Source organism: Eurypyga helias, unplaced genomic scaffold, assembly GCF_000690775.1.
Source record: "Eurypyga helias isolate BGI_N326 unplaced genomic scaffold, ASM69077v1 scaffold39746, whole genome shotgun sequence".
NCBI lineage: Eukaryota > Metazoa > Chordata > Aves > Eurypygiformes > Eurypygidae > Eurypyga > Eurypyga helias.
The window spans coordinates 785-17,222 of NW_010259205.1; the positions used below are offsets into that span (position 1 = coordinate 785).

Genomic DNA, 16,438 nt, shown 5'->3' on the forward strand with positions numbered 1-16,438 from the left:
CCCTGGAGGTAGCAAAAACACATCCTGAGTGTTTAGATACACATCTATTCACAACATCAGTCTATAAAGAAGTATACAGAGGGGAAAGAAGAACTAGCAATGAATACAAAGAAATTACTTAAAACAGCAAGTTAGGTTTTTCCAGAGTATCATCATGGAGGAATAAGACCAATGTGTTCTAACAGAAATCCAAAATTCAATGATTAATGAAGTATAAATCTACTCATGTTATTTTATCTCATTAAAAATATTCTTACCTGAGCACTCCTACTTCATTTTTGAAAGCCTGTAACTGTTGAGGCGTGGGTGCCGTAACATTCAACATTTTCACTGCCACATCACCTTTAAAATAGCAATTTTTAATAAACGCCATTGATAAAGATTCCTCTACTGAGAAAATGCTATATTGAGCATCAGTAGTATTAAGATAGCCTGTTTGCTAGCTTTGGCAAAATAAACCACTATATTATTAAAATAAGTAAATAATACGTAAAATGTATAAACACTGTTCTTACTTTACTCTGAGAAGACCTAGCCAAGTCAAAGCTTTCCAAATACACATTTGAAATCCTCATTCATTAAGATATATACTTCAGCCTTTCTAGTAACTATGTTTTGACTTTATCCTCATAATTACTTAATCCAGAAGAGTTCAGTTTCTAAATGGTTTGAAGTTCTAACATTACCTATCTAGCACACTACTTACTAATTTAAAAATCATCTTCATGGCCCTTCACTGTACTCTCCCTGGTACATCTATGTCTTTGTTGTACTGAGGAGCCCAGAACTGGACACAGCTCTCCAGGTGAGGCCTCACCAGTGCTGAGGGGAAGCGTTGCCTCCCTCCACCTGCTGGCAATACCTTACCTAACGCAGCGCTGGATACCATGAGCCTTCTTTGTGGCATGGCCACACTGCTGGCTCCCGTTCAACTTGGTGCCCACCAGAATCCCCAGGGCCTTTGCTGTGAAGCTGCTTTCCAGCTGGGTGGCCCCTAGCAGGCAACGTTACTTGCTTGTGACTAACTTCACCATGACAGCCACATACCATGCCACTTTCCTTTGTAGACTGTTCCAAATGATCCAGATCCTATCCTTTGTCCAACTGTGATCTGGCCATCTGGTATCTCCCAATCATCACTTGAATCCCGTCGACCAAGGGTTTTCTTTATATATGCATAAACAATAAAAAGAAAGGAAGCAAGTGCATTAGTGTCTGTGAAAACAGCTCCTTTGTTGAAGATGTGGTATTCTCATTTCAGATCTTTAAAGTCCTAAAAGAACTTTCTTTTTCAGATATTGCATCTGACTTTTCAAGCCAGGCATACATAAAACCTCAGCACACAGAGGTAAATTAAATTATTTCCTGGCATGAAATATGTGCCACAGGTTTCTGGAAGTGTTAAACCCAGTAAATATTAAGAAACTCTTACCAAAAAGAAAGTCTCATTTATTTTCAATTCTTACTCAATCATAATGCTAAACTGTGATTAAAAAAAAAAAAAAAGCAGTCATTTTTATGTATTGTTACATTTGAGAATCACTAGAGAACATCTGAAGTTCATGAATCAAAGGGTGAAAAGTTAAGCTGTTATTTGAAGGGAAACTGGCATTACAGTATGAAGCACACCAAGATGTTTGGGTGCAATGGAGTAAAAGTGAGGATAGTCAGTTATTTAAACGATTTATGTATCAGTCCACCAATTTCAATATTTCCGTTATTTATTGGTTTAAAGTCCTTGATCATTACCATACTCATCTTCAAAATAATTCAGAAGGCTTTGATGAAAGAAAAATGAGAGAAGCATGGCTGTGTGGTATTTCCGTACCATGAACATACCACACTAGGAATGAAAACAGTTGATCTGTCCCTTACCATTCTATTTCTGTCTTCTGAGGATGAGGATGATTTCCTTTCCCGCTGGGGTCCTGGTGATTTCTGTAACGCTTTCACATTGGTGAGTGACCCAGGCAAAGAGGCGGGAGGTGTTGCAGACAAACCTGCAGTTGAACCTAGATTTCAGAAACAGGGTAATTTTATCTATAAGAAGCCAGCTTACAAGAATGTATTGATACTAGCTGCAAGAACTGTGTTTAAGATGCAGTACCTCCAAACAACAATGTAAATATTAAGAGGGAACAAACATATACTAGGAATATTGTCCTAATATTAGATTAGTACTCAAGTCTTAGATTTTAGGAAGAATCAGGTCTATGGCTGACATCTCTGTATACTAGATTGTCCCCAGTCTCTTGCTCATGAATTATTGGAAGGACAGTATCTCTTTAAACAGAAAAAAGAATTTAAAAACATATTTTTTAATTCCACCAATTTCTTTGAGAAAAAAAAAAGTAGCAGCAGCTGCCTCTCAGATTTCTAGTATCTAAACTTTTAGGGACCCAATAAATAGCTGAAATACTGTAGTTCAGAATCAAAGCAGACTAAACTCAAAAAATGTAAATGTTTCTCATTGAGTCTCAAGTGCCACCTGAAAACCATTTGGCTGTTTTAAAGCTATCTGTTAGCAGAGAGCTCTTATTTAAAGTAAACATTAGACTATAGAAAGGATTAAGAAAGAACAAGTACTTTAGTTATCTATTTGAAGCATATTCTATGGAATATAAAAAGAACAGTCCAGCTGCAGCCTATACGTTCTCTAAACAAATCTGTGCAGGAAAATATCACTGAGAGCTGTGTTTCAGAGCCCCAGTGACTCTTTACAAATAGAGCACCTCAGCTAGACACTGCTTTTTAAAATACACCATAATTATTCATAACAAGGTTATGCTGACCCTCCCAATGAAAAGGACATAAAATAGGGTCAACTGTTAATTAAATTCATGCTGCTCTGCTAAACAATGTATGTCACTGCACAAGACCTCCAACATTCCAGTGCTTTCTCTCACATCAGTGCTCTGGGAAGTGGTAGAAGACAATTTTCCTCCTCCTATTCCTTCAGAAGGACCCTTCTTACCAAAAAGTGTCTCCTAATGCCAACTTAAGTTCAAAAGCTGACTTTGTTGACTTTTACATCTGTTGCTCGAGTTCAGTCACTCAGTGTGTGCTAATTTATCAGACTGTATATATCCATCGCTGCCTGTCCTCACTGAGCAAAAAATCCATGCATTTAGAAATGGAAGCACAAAATAATGACATACCAACACATCAAAAATAGGATGCAGCCTCCATAAACTGCATCCCACATGTTAAAGCAACAATAATGAGGCACATTGGGTATCCTAACTACATTTACAAGCAGCTGGAAGCCAGTGACCTGAAGGATGGACTTGTGTTCCTATTCATGTTACAGTCACTATATTGTCCTATTTATTTTATTATTTGTCCGAAATCACACAAATATAGAATTAAATGTATGATCTTCCCAGAACATGAGCAATTTTCTAAGTTTACTGAGTTACAGCCTTTCTCTGTAATAGCAAGGCTCTACTACCATGTATTTTTTTTAGAGGCAACTAAAGCCTCCTACTCAAATTTTAATACCGCTCTACAGAAACACCAGCACAATATTCACTCTTCACCAAAACCACTTACAGCACATGGTAGAACATTTTAGTTAACCTGTTCATAATAACACCAAACGGCCTGTTTTCCAAGTTATTAAGAGTAGAATACTTCAGATAATGTTGGACTCAAGCCATTAGCTTGGACTCTGAAGCTGTACGTAACATGTTCCATTCTGTAGGCAGTTTGCTTGTTGGGAACACCTGTCTTACAAAGATTTCTGGAAGAACCTTACAAGTTCATAAGGTGAACTGCTCCTGAAATATTCTGAAACAAAAGTCTTTGAAACAGCCAAGGTGGTAGCATTTGAAAACCACGCTACATGCACTAACTACCTGCTTCTACATGTATAGACACAAATATTGACATTTCATGCTATTACTCAATAGTTGGTTTCTCCAGCTTATAAAATCTCAGAGAGTATTTGGGGATTTTGTGCAATACAACAGATCCATTGACAGCTTTAGGCCTGAATTACCCCCAGAGTCAGTGACATGAAAATTTTACATGGCACAGGACACAAACAAATACTGGTTCCTTGGAAATTTACTAACTAAATAAAAACTACATGGTCTAAACCATCCAGGGCCCCATTGCGTTATCAACAGCACACTGTCAATACAAAGTAATTGTTGAAAGCTGACATAACGCATTACTTGAAAAGCTTGAGACCTAACAAGATATCAATGGAAATGTTTGTAATTCACATTTCATTTCCTAGATTACTTTTGAAAACAAAGACTCTATTTAATACAGAAAACTGTTAAAAGCACTGAGCTGACTTAAACTGAACAGTCAAGGAAATTCTAAGTTAAGGACATCACTGTCTTTAAAATCACTGCAATGCAATCCAAGAACCTTTGATAAGAAAAACTATGTTAAGGTCCACATAAAAACCTCAACTCTGAAATTCCTTGCTTTTGAAGATTTAAGTCAGGCTTTATTTATAGTCATTTTAAAGCGTGTAAAGGTGAAAGTGAGTATGTGTGAAAAGCACATTCAAAGCATTCCAGCCAGGCCAAGCAAAAAACAGAGGTGTTTCGATAAACTCACACACTTACATACACACGGTGTGAGGGTGAGGCACAAACAGCATCTGTGGTTTTACTTATTTTGTTTGGGTGAAAACAAGAAAGAAGAGCCCAACTACCTCTGAACACTGGGCCAGGCTCAAAATCAAACACTATTTCACTGGGGACAGAATGAAGGAGGGGACTGGGAGTCCGGGATTGGTATTTCCGAAGACAGCGCATCAGCTGGTTCAAAGGGGCTGTTAGAGAGAAAGAGACGGGCAGGCAGAGACAGAAAGACAGACACACAGAAGAAATGAAAGAAGTCATGGGAAATAACTAGGATGCTTTGACTCCTATTCATAGATTGCTTCTGTACTTTGAAGGAAAAAAAAGTCAATTACTAATAACACTGTTTCAGGACTGGGACTAGCCAATTGTTTTCAGATGCCAAGCAGACAACTTTATGATCAAAAGTTAAAACCAACATGATAGCACAACATTTAAATGCCGGACAGAATGGGCAAACTGTGGAGAGCCACACCTATCAACACATACAAAACCAGCTAAAACTGCCAACTTTAAATTAGTAGGTTTGCAGGATTAAAGCAGATTTCTTTTTAAAAACCATTCTATTGCTGGCATAAGAAAAAAGAGCTCCATCAAACACAACGCAGTAGGTAGGGTACCACACCACCAACTACCAGATTTGGATGGGAGAAACAAAAAGTCAGTGATATCCCACAGTACAAAACCTTAGGAGATCGGGAGTGCACCAAGGTAATTCAGACTTTACTTATGGATGAAGCAAATTATAATTCGTAGGAAACAACTGTGTTAATGATTTGGAGTTGGAAAAACTGTCATATGCCTGTCCTACTTACTACTTCTTTATTTCTATATAACTCTATATTATTACTATAGTCATAGCAATAAATACAGCACATCAGGAGCCCTCTCACGCCCTTGACAGCCAGAGGGAGAAGTGACTTAGTCCTGTGCATAACGTGAAGAAAAATAAATCTTCTGGCACTCATTCTGACTTAAGTGTGAATCAGGGCTGTGTGTTACTGAAGGCAACATAAAAAGACTTGACTTTAGCATAAGGTCCTAACAACCTGGTTCCAAGAGTAGCACAGGCATGCAGTACAGCAAAGCGGCATCTTCAGCAGGGGCAGAGGGGGAGAAGAACCGGAGTATTTCATGCTGCTTCAGGATGCAGCAGTTTGTATGGAAGGTCCATCTACCATGTTGGTGGTTTTCAATGAAAACCCCTGTTGTTTCCATGGGTGGAAAGGTAACAACAGGCATAAAAATCTTTGAGACAGAGCTGGGAAGTTGTGGCATGTCTGTGTGCAGCCATGTGAGTGAATGTGTGCATGTGAGAGCAAAAAAATGATGGTGCAAGTTAATTTTAAAACTAAAAAACTAGGTATCACTTCAAAACTTTTCCTCCTTCCGTCTCCCCCACTCCCAGAATGACTGGCAAATGACTCAAACCTTTGTCAGACAAATACTAAGTTCATGGACAAGCAAATGCAAATTTATTTTTTGTTCTAGTCATGTTTTCCTTTGTGCTTGTGTTCTGTAGAAGGAAGTAGAACAAAAGGAAGGGACAGAGCAGTTGCATAATTAAATGTAGCACAGTAGCTAGTTTAAACACTACTTACCTCCCTCTCCTCGTAAACCCTGGTCTCTAATCAAGTCCTACAAATAAAGAAAAATTGTGTTTAATTTAGGTATTACCACTTGCATTCCAAACCAATTGAGATTGATCAAATTGAGAATCCATAACCTCACAGATTCTCCATGAAATGAAAGCTGCTTCCCACCCTGGCTGACTAACACCAGCGAGCATTACTAAACTTTGCAAAATTATTTGCTTTAAAAGAGCATCTCCCAGTAGTGCAGTGAAATGTACACCACCCAGAATAGATGCTGACATGAAAATATTGATTTAAACATGCAGTTGGCCAAAACGCACGAAGAAATATCGAACTAGTTACAGTGGTTGTGGCACAAATTATTTGAGCTGTCATATCAGAAGCTGGGACACCAATTTCCTGTACAAAGGTACATCAGTCAAATGAGTCCTGCTTTGTTTTTTCCTTGTAACAAAGCACCTCATTTGCATAGCCAGGCTCACTCGGTGCTTCTCAGAAATGACTACCAGGAACAAGTTTCCTTCACCTGCAATCCACCGCGAACTGAGAGCATCTTTTACAATATATGCACACTACCAGCAAACTGCACTAAGGATTTTCTCAACAGAAGAAAACCAGAGAATTCTGGAGGTTTCCTTCTGCAGATCCATTTTCATCATCAGGATTTTGTTGGGGGTCTTTTTGTGTTGTGGTGTTTTTTTTTTTTTTTTGTTTGGGGTTTTTTTTTGTTTTTGTTTTTTTTTTTTTAAACACAGCTTATTCCTTTATACACCTGTCCTGCTGTCGAAAGCACTGGTCCTGCCCCCTGCCCCGCTGCAACACGGCAATGTATCATATGCAAATGTCTACGTGGCCACACTCCTAATGCTCAACTAACATTTCACTTTTCACTCCATTCACATGCAAAACACATTTTGTGCCTCAGTGTCCAGGTGGACTTCAAGACCGCTCACCTGACCAATGACTGATTTCTAGAGAGTAGACTTAAGGGTAAAATACAAGCTGTGCACGTTAGCAAAATCAGTTGTGACTGACATGTTCTAGGTCAAAGGTCCTAGCTGGCCTTATACCTCCACCATTATTATTATTTGCAATTCAGCATCCAGAAATTTCAAAAATGTGGAAAACAATGTAAGTGTAGCAGCTTCTGAGCACTCCAACAGAAAGCTCACAATGATATATACCGCGCTCCTGAAATCCTAAGTAACACTCCGGTACATCTGAACTCGGCTAACTGCAATAATTTAATTTTCTTCAATGTCAGGAACATTACTTGAATGACAAGTACTGAAAAAAACCCCCACCCTATATTGCACATAAAGCAACATGCTTAACATGTAGAATGGTTTGCAAGAGTGGTTACTGACTCTCGTATCTTAACGCTGTGGTACAGCTAGAAGCACAAGCCTTGGGACTAACGAGACCAAAAAACAAAGAGCATTGGTTTGTGGTAGAATGCTTTTTTGAAAATGAAAGGACACGACTGTGAAAAGGCAGTTTCTGCTTTTGGAGAATGGGTTATTTGCAGTCTTACAGCTCTCAACAGCAAAAACGTCTTACACAGGATCTATGAGGATCCTGACAGACCACCAAGGATTAGCTTAGAAACACAGCACACGTGTGCACACGTGAGAAGTTGAACGCACTGATATTCATAAGGGAAATGTCAAATCTACTGTTCCCAATCCAAACAATATTAATACTTACATCAATATTGACTGGCTCTATCGTATTGATGTGAACATTGGGAGCTGAAGAGGATCGGTCGCGTTGCCCAAATTGATTCCGATGGTCTTCATCTGCTGGTCGGAAGGGCTGTGGGATTGGAATGGATTTTGAAGGAGAAGGACTAGGGAGAATTGGTGGTCTGAGAAACAAAGTCAAGGAAAAAGAGGATTTAGGTCTACAAATGGCTTCAAATTCTGCATAGTGGGTGTGGTAAGTCCTTTTCAACTATAATAATACATACATTAAAAAAACTGGTCTAAAGGCCTGCATAAAAACAATTGATAATGAACGGTCTCTACTCCCTTGTGATCAACTGCAACAACTCTCTGCTGCACAAACTGCCTAATTACAAGGCTGTTAAGTGTTCTGAGTTAAAACAAAACAAAAAACCTAACACACTCTACCAAACTCGTAATAGTATTAAATCCTGATCTGAAAAGTTCCTGTAGGCCAACACGTAGTGCAGAGAGTGAGATACTCTGAAGTTTCCTCACTTCAGAGGTCACTGAAAACGTGTAACATCTCACATCCACATTACAGTCAAAAGATGTCACAAAACAAACTGTATGGATGGGATTATTGTTGAATGAAGAAAGACTGAAAATCACATACTGGTCACTCAACATATTTGATTAATATTATGACCAATGTAATATGAATTATCGATATTAAAAATAAACATAGCTTTTCACCTCAACCTTTAAGAAATAACTTTGAATAGTGTGACAGTTCAAATGTTATTTACAGTGCTACAGGCGGGCAATGCAGTACATTTGACTTTGACAGACAAGTGTTCAGACTAGACAGACAAGTTTTCTGAAGAAATGCAATTGCTGCTGGTCATAATGTAAATAGTGTCTTTAATTCATGGTATCATGAATTAAATTTAAAAGGCATCCAAACACTTGGTTTTTTCACGTGTAAGAAGGCAGAACGTCACTACTTTAGTTATCCTTCATTCGGTTAAAGTACAACAAATTGCTGTTTATCTCTTACTCAAGTCAAGGTCAGTCCGAGTTAAGTCTAATGATTCCATTTAATGGACACAAGGCAAAAGTACAATGAGAAATGCTCGTCACCTTCTTCAAAGAGAACTTTATGTTAAAATATATACTTGATCTCTGGCAGCAAGGTTTTACGGAAAACACAACTCCCAGCAGAGGAGTAGAGCCCTCCAGCCATTCAATTACTCATGGGTTAGTTACCATGCTCACAAAGACAGCGCCCCTACCCTGGCAGAAGCTTCAGAAATAAACCATACAGCAGCATATAGCAGCAATAGGTCCTGGTGTTGCCTCCTGGCCTCTCTAGAGGTCTTTAGGAGCAACAAACATGAACTTCAACAGGATCTCTTGACATTTTTTGAGAAACGGGTCTGCTCTACCTACCACTGAAGAGTTTGGCACTGATCCCAGAACTCAGTGCTATCTGTATCCTAAGTGCCTGTCATCTTTTCCTTCCTGGTCAACAGTCTCACAATTGAGAATGGGGAAACAGAGCACTTGTGAATTAAATTAAATAGCAGTCTTGTAATTAAATACTTTGCTTATGTTTGGGAAGTGAGGGCAGAGGAAGAAAAGGAAGGGAGTTTAACTCTGCTTAACTTTTTAAAAAAACAATTACCTATTGTCACATGACAGAATATATTGGGAAGATATTCAGAAGCAAGGAACTGACACTACCAACAGGCAAATCTCTGAGAAAGGTCCTTCAACAGCCCAGCATTTCAGAAGATGCTCAGAATTTCAGAGATATTTTTTAAATGCAGTTGATGTATGTAAGATGAAATTTTCCTCCATTGCTAGCCAATGCCTCTGGATAAAAATCTTTTCTACTGCAGTTCAGAAAGATTTGAACTCCTGAACATTTTTGTAAGGAAATCATGCAACTAGAACCTCCCATCAGGAGATGAGACACTTCACAGATACAAATGCAGGACTTGGCTGACATTCTAAAGCACTGCATTCTCATGTTAAGGCAAGTGTGTCAGATGCTGCACAGGAAGATTTTAGAGGAAAAGCCCAAAAAGTGTCTCAGCCAGGCCAGTACTATCATTGTTGCGATAGCCAACTCCTGCTCAAACTTCCTCAGAGTTCTCAATCATTATGAAATCAAGGGAAATCAATGTGTAACAACAAACATCAGATCACGGCACCGATGGTGAGCCAGCATGTGAGCTCGCTACAGGACGAGAACAGGGGCAATGAGATTTTCTGTGATCATGAGTAAGCCAAGGGACAGAAAACCAAACTGCAGAAATACTGTTTCAATGACATCCTCCTCTGAGTCATAAATGGTCATCTGCTAAGGGAACCTGCAAATACTTCCGTATTTGTGGTGAGGGGTCATCATGCGCATCATGCTGGTAGCACAGACAGCACGCTGTGTCACACCTTGTTTGAAAACAATTTGAATAGCTTTTTCTACTTATTAAATTCCAACTGGAAGATGCTCAGATCTTTAGAAAACAATTGCACATTAATAAAGAATTCTGTTGTTCGGAATCTCTAAAGTATCATTGGGAAGATCTCTGGGTTTTAGACACCAAAGAATCCAAGATGTGAATCTCATAAGCAGTTACCCATGTGCTCCATCTATACAATCAGGATTTCATTAATGGGCGTCTTTGGCACACTTAGAAAAAGCTAGGTTATTTCTGCTAAACGGCAATTTTGCTTGAAAAAGGTAACTAGTGAGGAAAGACACAAGTGGTTTGCTAGCTGAGGTGGCCGGCTGAGATCACAAGCTCCGAGATTACCACCAGCCTCTGCCTGTGTGCGGCAAAGGCCGTACCTTGATTTGCATCACAATTTTGATCTACAGAAAACACGTCACCACAAAGAATGCAGCAATCCTCTTGGATACCAAAAGCATGTTCTTATACTATTCCTAAATTTTAATTACTCCAGGAGGGTAGGAGGGCCACTGGAGGAAAAAGGACCAGCCATCATCACTTGGAAGAGGGTGACATTGTTTATTCTAGGTGAGTTTCAAAACTAGTTCTGTAGGCTATGCAAACATAGTGCCAGGAAACGTATTTCCAAAAAAAGGAAAAAACCCAAACAGAAAAGGACCAGAGCACAGCTGCTGCTGTGAAGCACTTTACTATGGCATATGTGTATAGCAGGCTGGGGCTTAAAGAAGCAGCAAACAACAGGATCCATGTTTCTGTTGCTGCTGTAGCCTTTGTGAGCAGTTAACAGCTAACATCCTAGCTAGAGGTGACCTTCTACATAGAGTAAGGTCAATATTCTGACTTACTATAGTGGTTATACCACCTCATCTTGCACACTTTCTTCCAGCCTCTTAGATGTAGGCATTGCTTTAACAAACTCTTGTCAGCTTCCCAGGCAACAAGCCGATAGAGTTGTCAAATCTCCATTTAATGTGTTATAACCTTTCCTGGCAGTGTGACAGAACATGCTTCTTCCTTGGACCATGTATTTAGGATAAGCATGTTGTTCCTCCCTTTTTATCAAGACAAAACAGAAAGAGGCTTTGCCAAGAGACAAGAGTAATTGCAGACAGATGTAGATTTTTGCCCTTTGCCAATCACATCAAGTGCCAATGTGTCCATAGATTTCCTATGCAACAAAATTGGGTCCACAGGAAAGAGGAAGGTAAGTCAGAAAAGTGCCCACACGTTATTTATATATAAACAAACAAATTTATAAAATCATATACAGTACCTCCACCAGATCTTAGAACTTGCAACGACACAAGTTAGTTCACTTTACAAATACACAAGGAAGCTGTAATACAGATTTTCCTCAATCTCCTTCAACTCACCAAAGTGATGGTTCATACACTTAAGAGCTGGTCTACTCAGGAAAGATTTTTCTTAAGAGGTTTGTTTGGATTTTTATTTTGCTGGAGGTTTGGCAAATAGTTCAACTGAAAACTCACATTCACCTCGCTTCAGTTCTAGGGTGTGTGCCACTCCCCTTTTAGCCTCCATCTACTGGACCGAGATTTCTCTTCTCCCCCTCTCAGTCTGAACAAGTGCATCTCAGTTTAGTCACTGGGCCCAGGGTAGTACATGCTATTCACTGGGTCGACTGCATACTTCAATCCAAGCCAAACGTACTGCAAGCTAATACCTATACCAAGGCACCTTTTTTTCCCCCCAATTTGCATCCAGAGTACGATCGTCTTCGTTTTTTGTTACGGCTGTTAATGAAGAACACAGTGCACTTCCATTTTCAAGATGTTTCTAAGGACTGCTAAGGATCTGGGATGCAATGTTATTTCAACTACGCTAGCAAGCAGGTATACTGTAAATTTTGGAGGCTAAACGTTCTGATGTAATTATTGTGGTACTCCATAGATATTGCCAGAGAGTAATTTTTTTTCTTTCCCCACCTCTGCAGCCTGGAAACAGTCAGTAACCCCAAATCAACATTTGATGTGGGGAAGAGCATAGCAGTACAAGTCTGTAACTACAAGGTAGAGAAGATCACCCCTACAGCATCCCATGAAGTCAGTCTAAAAGCACCAGGGGACAGATCTGTAACAGTCAGCTTCCTATGGACTGGTGCATTTTCCTGTACCATGATACCTTGTTTTCATTCATGTTGGCTTGTAGGTGCAGAACAACTGCCAGGATTATCACAATGGTGTGCATTCATACTGGCCTCTGGGCCCAGATCGAAGCTAAGCAGTGCTTTCCTAAATTTTCTGTTAGCTTCATATACCAGGGGCTATCAAGAGAACCCACACAGCGGTCAGTAGTCCTCCAAACCAGGTTTCTGTTCACTAGCATGTTTTTGCAAATAGAGTTTTAGGGAGCAAGAGGTTTCCCCCCACCCCAGGTCTTGTACAGACTGAAGATGATTTTTTCTAAAGCTTCTGACACCAGGCCTTTTCTACTCAGCAAGAACACATATCAAGTTGGATCTTGTAGGAAGCTTGCTAACGTTTGCACAGAGTGGTCTGGAAAAGGTCTGGTGCCAGAACTTTTAGGGGAAAGTTTATCACTGTTTTATGCAATAAACCACAAAACTTTTGCTCACTTACACAGGGATCTAAATGGTGTTGCAGTACTAAATACAGTAATGTAAGACTGTCTTTGTTTCCTTGGCTTCTCAGAAGCTTTTCTACACATTTAAATACCTTCAGCTGAGGCAGACAATCAGGGAATGTTAGGAAGACAGAAAGGGAAGCAGAGGTGTTCAATCACAGGCTGGAGCCTGTGCCAAGGCAGGGACTGGCAAGCTTCCATGAATGGTGCAAGAGAGAGTTCCCCTTCCTTCCTCAAATTCAGAAGATTAAGCATGTTGGGAAATGTTGTTTTTCAACGAGCCAAGATGTTGCCAACCTGCTTACTCACAGTGTTCTGCCTCAAGCGAAGCAGTTTCTATTGAGCCCAACCTGTCCCTGTGCTATTCAAAGTCTGACCATGCAACGCCACCCACTCCGCAGGTTACTTACCCTGCCATAACATCTGTCTCATGAGTTTGCTGAGTTGTGCCCATCTCAACATGTGAGAGAATAGATGAAAGTTGAAAAAGACAATTCTGGAATATTTTGAATAGCTAATCTCTCCCCTTTTCATGTATCTGTAAGATCCAGGCAACTGGGTTCACAGAAATCCTGTGCACACATTTTATGAGCAAAGTTACAGGAGAAACTTGATGATAGTGCAATGAATGAAATGAATACAATGTATTATATACAGTTGGTGTACTTGATTTTATTACATATGGCTACTATAGGGAGACCTACACTTTAATACTTCTTTCCAGTTAAGTGCAGATTATAACTGACTGCTTTGGCACAACAGGACAGTGCAAGCTCAAAGAACTAAAATGGGACCAAAGACCTAATGTGGAGGCTGGACATGTTTTTATAAGGGGTTTGGAAATGTGCAAGTGAGACCCTATGTGTTCCCTAATCCTGGGGAGTAAGGTCTGGAGGGACTGCCTATGGCTTACAGTTGGAAGCATGACAGACTACAGGACCGGATTGCTTTAGGATGTTACATGTGAGCAAAGTGCAACAAAGTCCTCCGGCATGTTTAGCAGCTTTTGCATCATGTCCAACGGTCTTTTCCTTTATGCCCCTTTCTCTTTCCAACTTCTCCATTTGATCCCTTGACAATTTCTCAGCACGTCTCACACGCCTTTGCTCTTGAGCTTGTCTTGCAACACAAACTCCTCCTTTCTTTGGGCACTTTGCCTGCTGCTGGAATCCCTTCACAAGGCTCAAGATGAAGGATGTTTGCCTTCTCTTTCCTCAGGTTTACAAACGATTAGTGGCATCCCTCCCTCTGTGGGCTGTGCCATGCAAGACGCTAGGAGAACAGAGAAATCAAAGGAACAATCATTAAATGAGTGTTGATAAAGTGCTAGTTCCTTATATTTTCAATCCCACTGCCCAACTCTCAAATTTCAATCCCTTACTCTCTTCCCAGACAAGATAACCTCAAATGTCAGACTTGGGTTTTTATTCCAATTGAGCTGTTATCCCGTATCGTAGCAGTACCCTTTAACAAAACCATGGGTATGCTGCTATAGAAAAGGCCAGCATTTTTCTATTAACTCTAAAAAAAACTCAGAAAAATTAACATTTCCACAATTACGGCTTTAAAATGCAGAGAAGTATTATTAAAGAAAAGGAAAAGGGTAACAGGAGAAAGATATGGCCTGTGCTATATGCTCATATAATAGCATCTGACCTGCTTCTGGAAAGGAAATACTACACACACAGATGCTTGGGGAAAACTGCATGACTTTGTAACATGCATACTACTAACACACACCAGCTTACGATCAAACCATTTTCAAAATGAACAGAATTTTGAAGGCATGATGTATGCCTTTTTTGTTTAATAATGAAGTGTACAGCAAGGCAAAAAAGCAAAATGTAGAAAGCTAGAAACGTTTTACAGCTCCTGCAACCACAAACACTTACAGATGCAACACTTCAGAAAAGCTCCTTAACCTCAATTGGCAAATACATTTCACTGTTAACATTTTTATATATGTGAAGTTAAAAACCTTAAAGCATTAACTGCCTTTGGTCTCAGTTTTTCCTTTCGGTTTTTACTTCACAAAACTAAGACTGGCTGAAGTAGTGCATGTATCAATTAAGATAATCCATCCTCTTGTATCCTCATAAACTGGTAAAAAAGCAAACACGTGAGTCAGAGGCAATTGAAAAGTAGGAAAATTTAGCATATACCAGTACTAGGATCAGGGCTATACAGTGCCTTTGGCATCTGCAGGCATTTAACACAGTTCTTATGAACAAGCTTCTTCACAGATTAATAGTTTGAGCCCGGTTATACTTTCAGCTGTACCATGAGAAAGGCAGAGCCTGAAGAACTGCAACAGCAGCCCTGTCCACAACCTGCTGTACTAACATCCATGGGATATAAAGGCAACATCCACTACCTGGAAGAAACACTTCCAAATTTACTTAAAACTGCACAAAATAGTACAAATAAGAACATCATCTCTCTTTGTACTTACCATATGAGGCTCCCGCTGCAGGACTGTCAATCTACTTTCCTAGGAGACATCGTATTCCATCTTTCATAAAACAGTCTTGGCTGTCCAGGGAATTTCTCTTCTAGTCGGAGTCCCTAGGTGCCTGCATAGCTTCCAGCCGTGTTTCTGCTTTAGCTTGGATGCAATGGTCACTATTCCAAGATAGCCTTTGCCAAATGCAGTTCATCTCCACGCAGTACACGTCCTAGGAATGCTTTCCTGAAGGCTTTTGTATTTGGTGTTCTTAAGTCTACATCAGGTTTCGCGACTTTTGATACACATCCTTGAGTTCCTCTGTCCTGGAGATTTGTTCAACTATCTAGTGCTGGGTGATGTGAGTGATCTCCTAGCTACTGTGAACATCACCTAAATATGATCACAGGCATCTCTTCACAGAGAGAGGGTCCAGAATCTTGGTTGAAAATACAGGGGATGGAGGCAGTGGTCAGTTTTAGAAGTCTAACTTTACAAAACCTGGATCTGCAGCAAATACATGCTATTGGTATACCCCAAAAACAGGAGGGAGACAGCTGGTCTGGAGGATACTAAAGCAACATGTATGAGGAAAAGCTGCTAAAGCAGTACTATGAACCTGGAATCGTCATCTGTTCACACTGATCTTACAGTGGTGTGGCTTATTCTGAAACAGAGGCATGCCACTTCAAGGCAAATAAATTGTAGTTTGATAATACAAACTAAAAGGATTTGTGAGGATATAGTTTTGAGTGGTATTCGTTTTAAGTATAAAATCTTTCCAGTTTAGACCAGGTCTAAGCTACCGTGCAGAAGAAATCAGTTTAACAGGTAAGGCCCCAGTTCCACAGACACTTACACACACGCTTAACTTTGATATAAATCAGTAATTAACCTTCCATGTAGATGAAAACATTCACTTCTCTGAAGACAAGCATAGGTGGATAAATTTGCGTAAGAAGCCAGATTACAAAAACATCGAGTGTTGCAAAGCAGCATTTTGAGTTTTTCTAAGCATACAATACTTAAATGTTATGTTATTAAACAGCAG

The 16,438-nt window shown here is 39.8% G+C and overlaps 1 protein-coding gene across 1 annotated transcript in view; it reads right to left on the reverse strand.

Annotated features, from left to right (window-relative positions):
- Positions 1–253: 253 nt before the first annotated feature.
- The window catches only part of BRAF (B-Raf proto-oncogene, serine/threonine kinase), a 35,142-nt gene continuing 18,957 nt past the window's right edge, over positions 254–16,438 (reverse strand). The window contains exons 6-10 of the mRNA XM_010154609.1: positions 7,904–8,063; positions 6,203–6,239; positions 1,876–2,012; positions 1,048–1,165; positions 254–342 (exon numbers count right to left, since the gene is read on the reverse strand). Coding sequence (XP_010152911.1) covers positions 254–342; positions 1,048–1,165; positions 1,876–2,012; positions 6,203–6,239; positions 7,904–8,063 — 541 coding nt within the window. The remainder of the gene's footprint in view (positions 343–1,047; positions 1,166–1,875; positions 2,013–6,202; positions 6,240–7,903; positions 8,064–16,438) is intronic.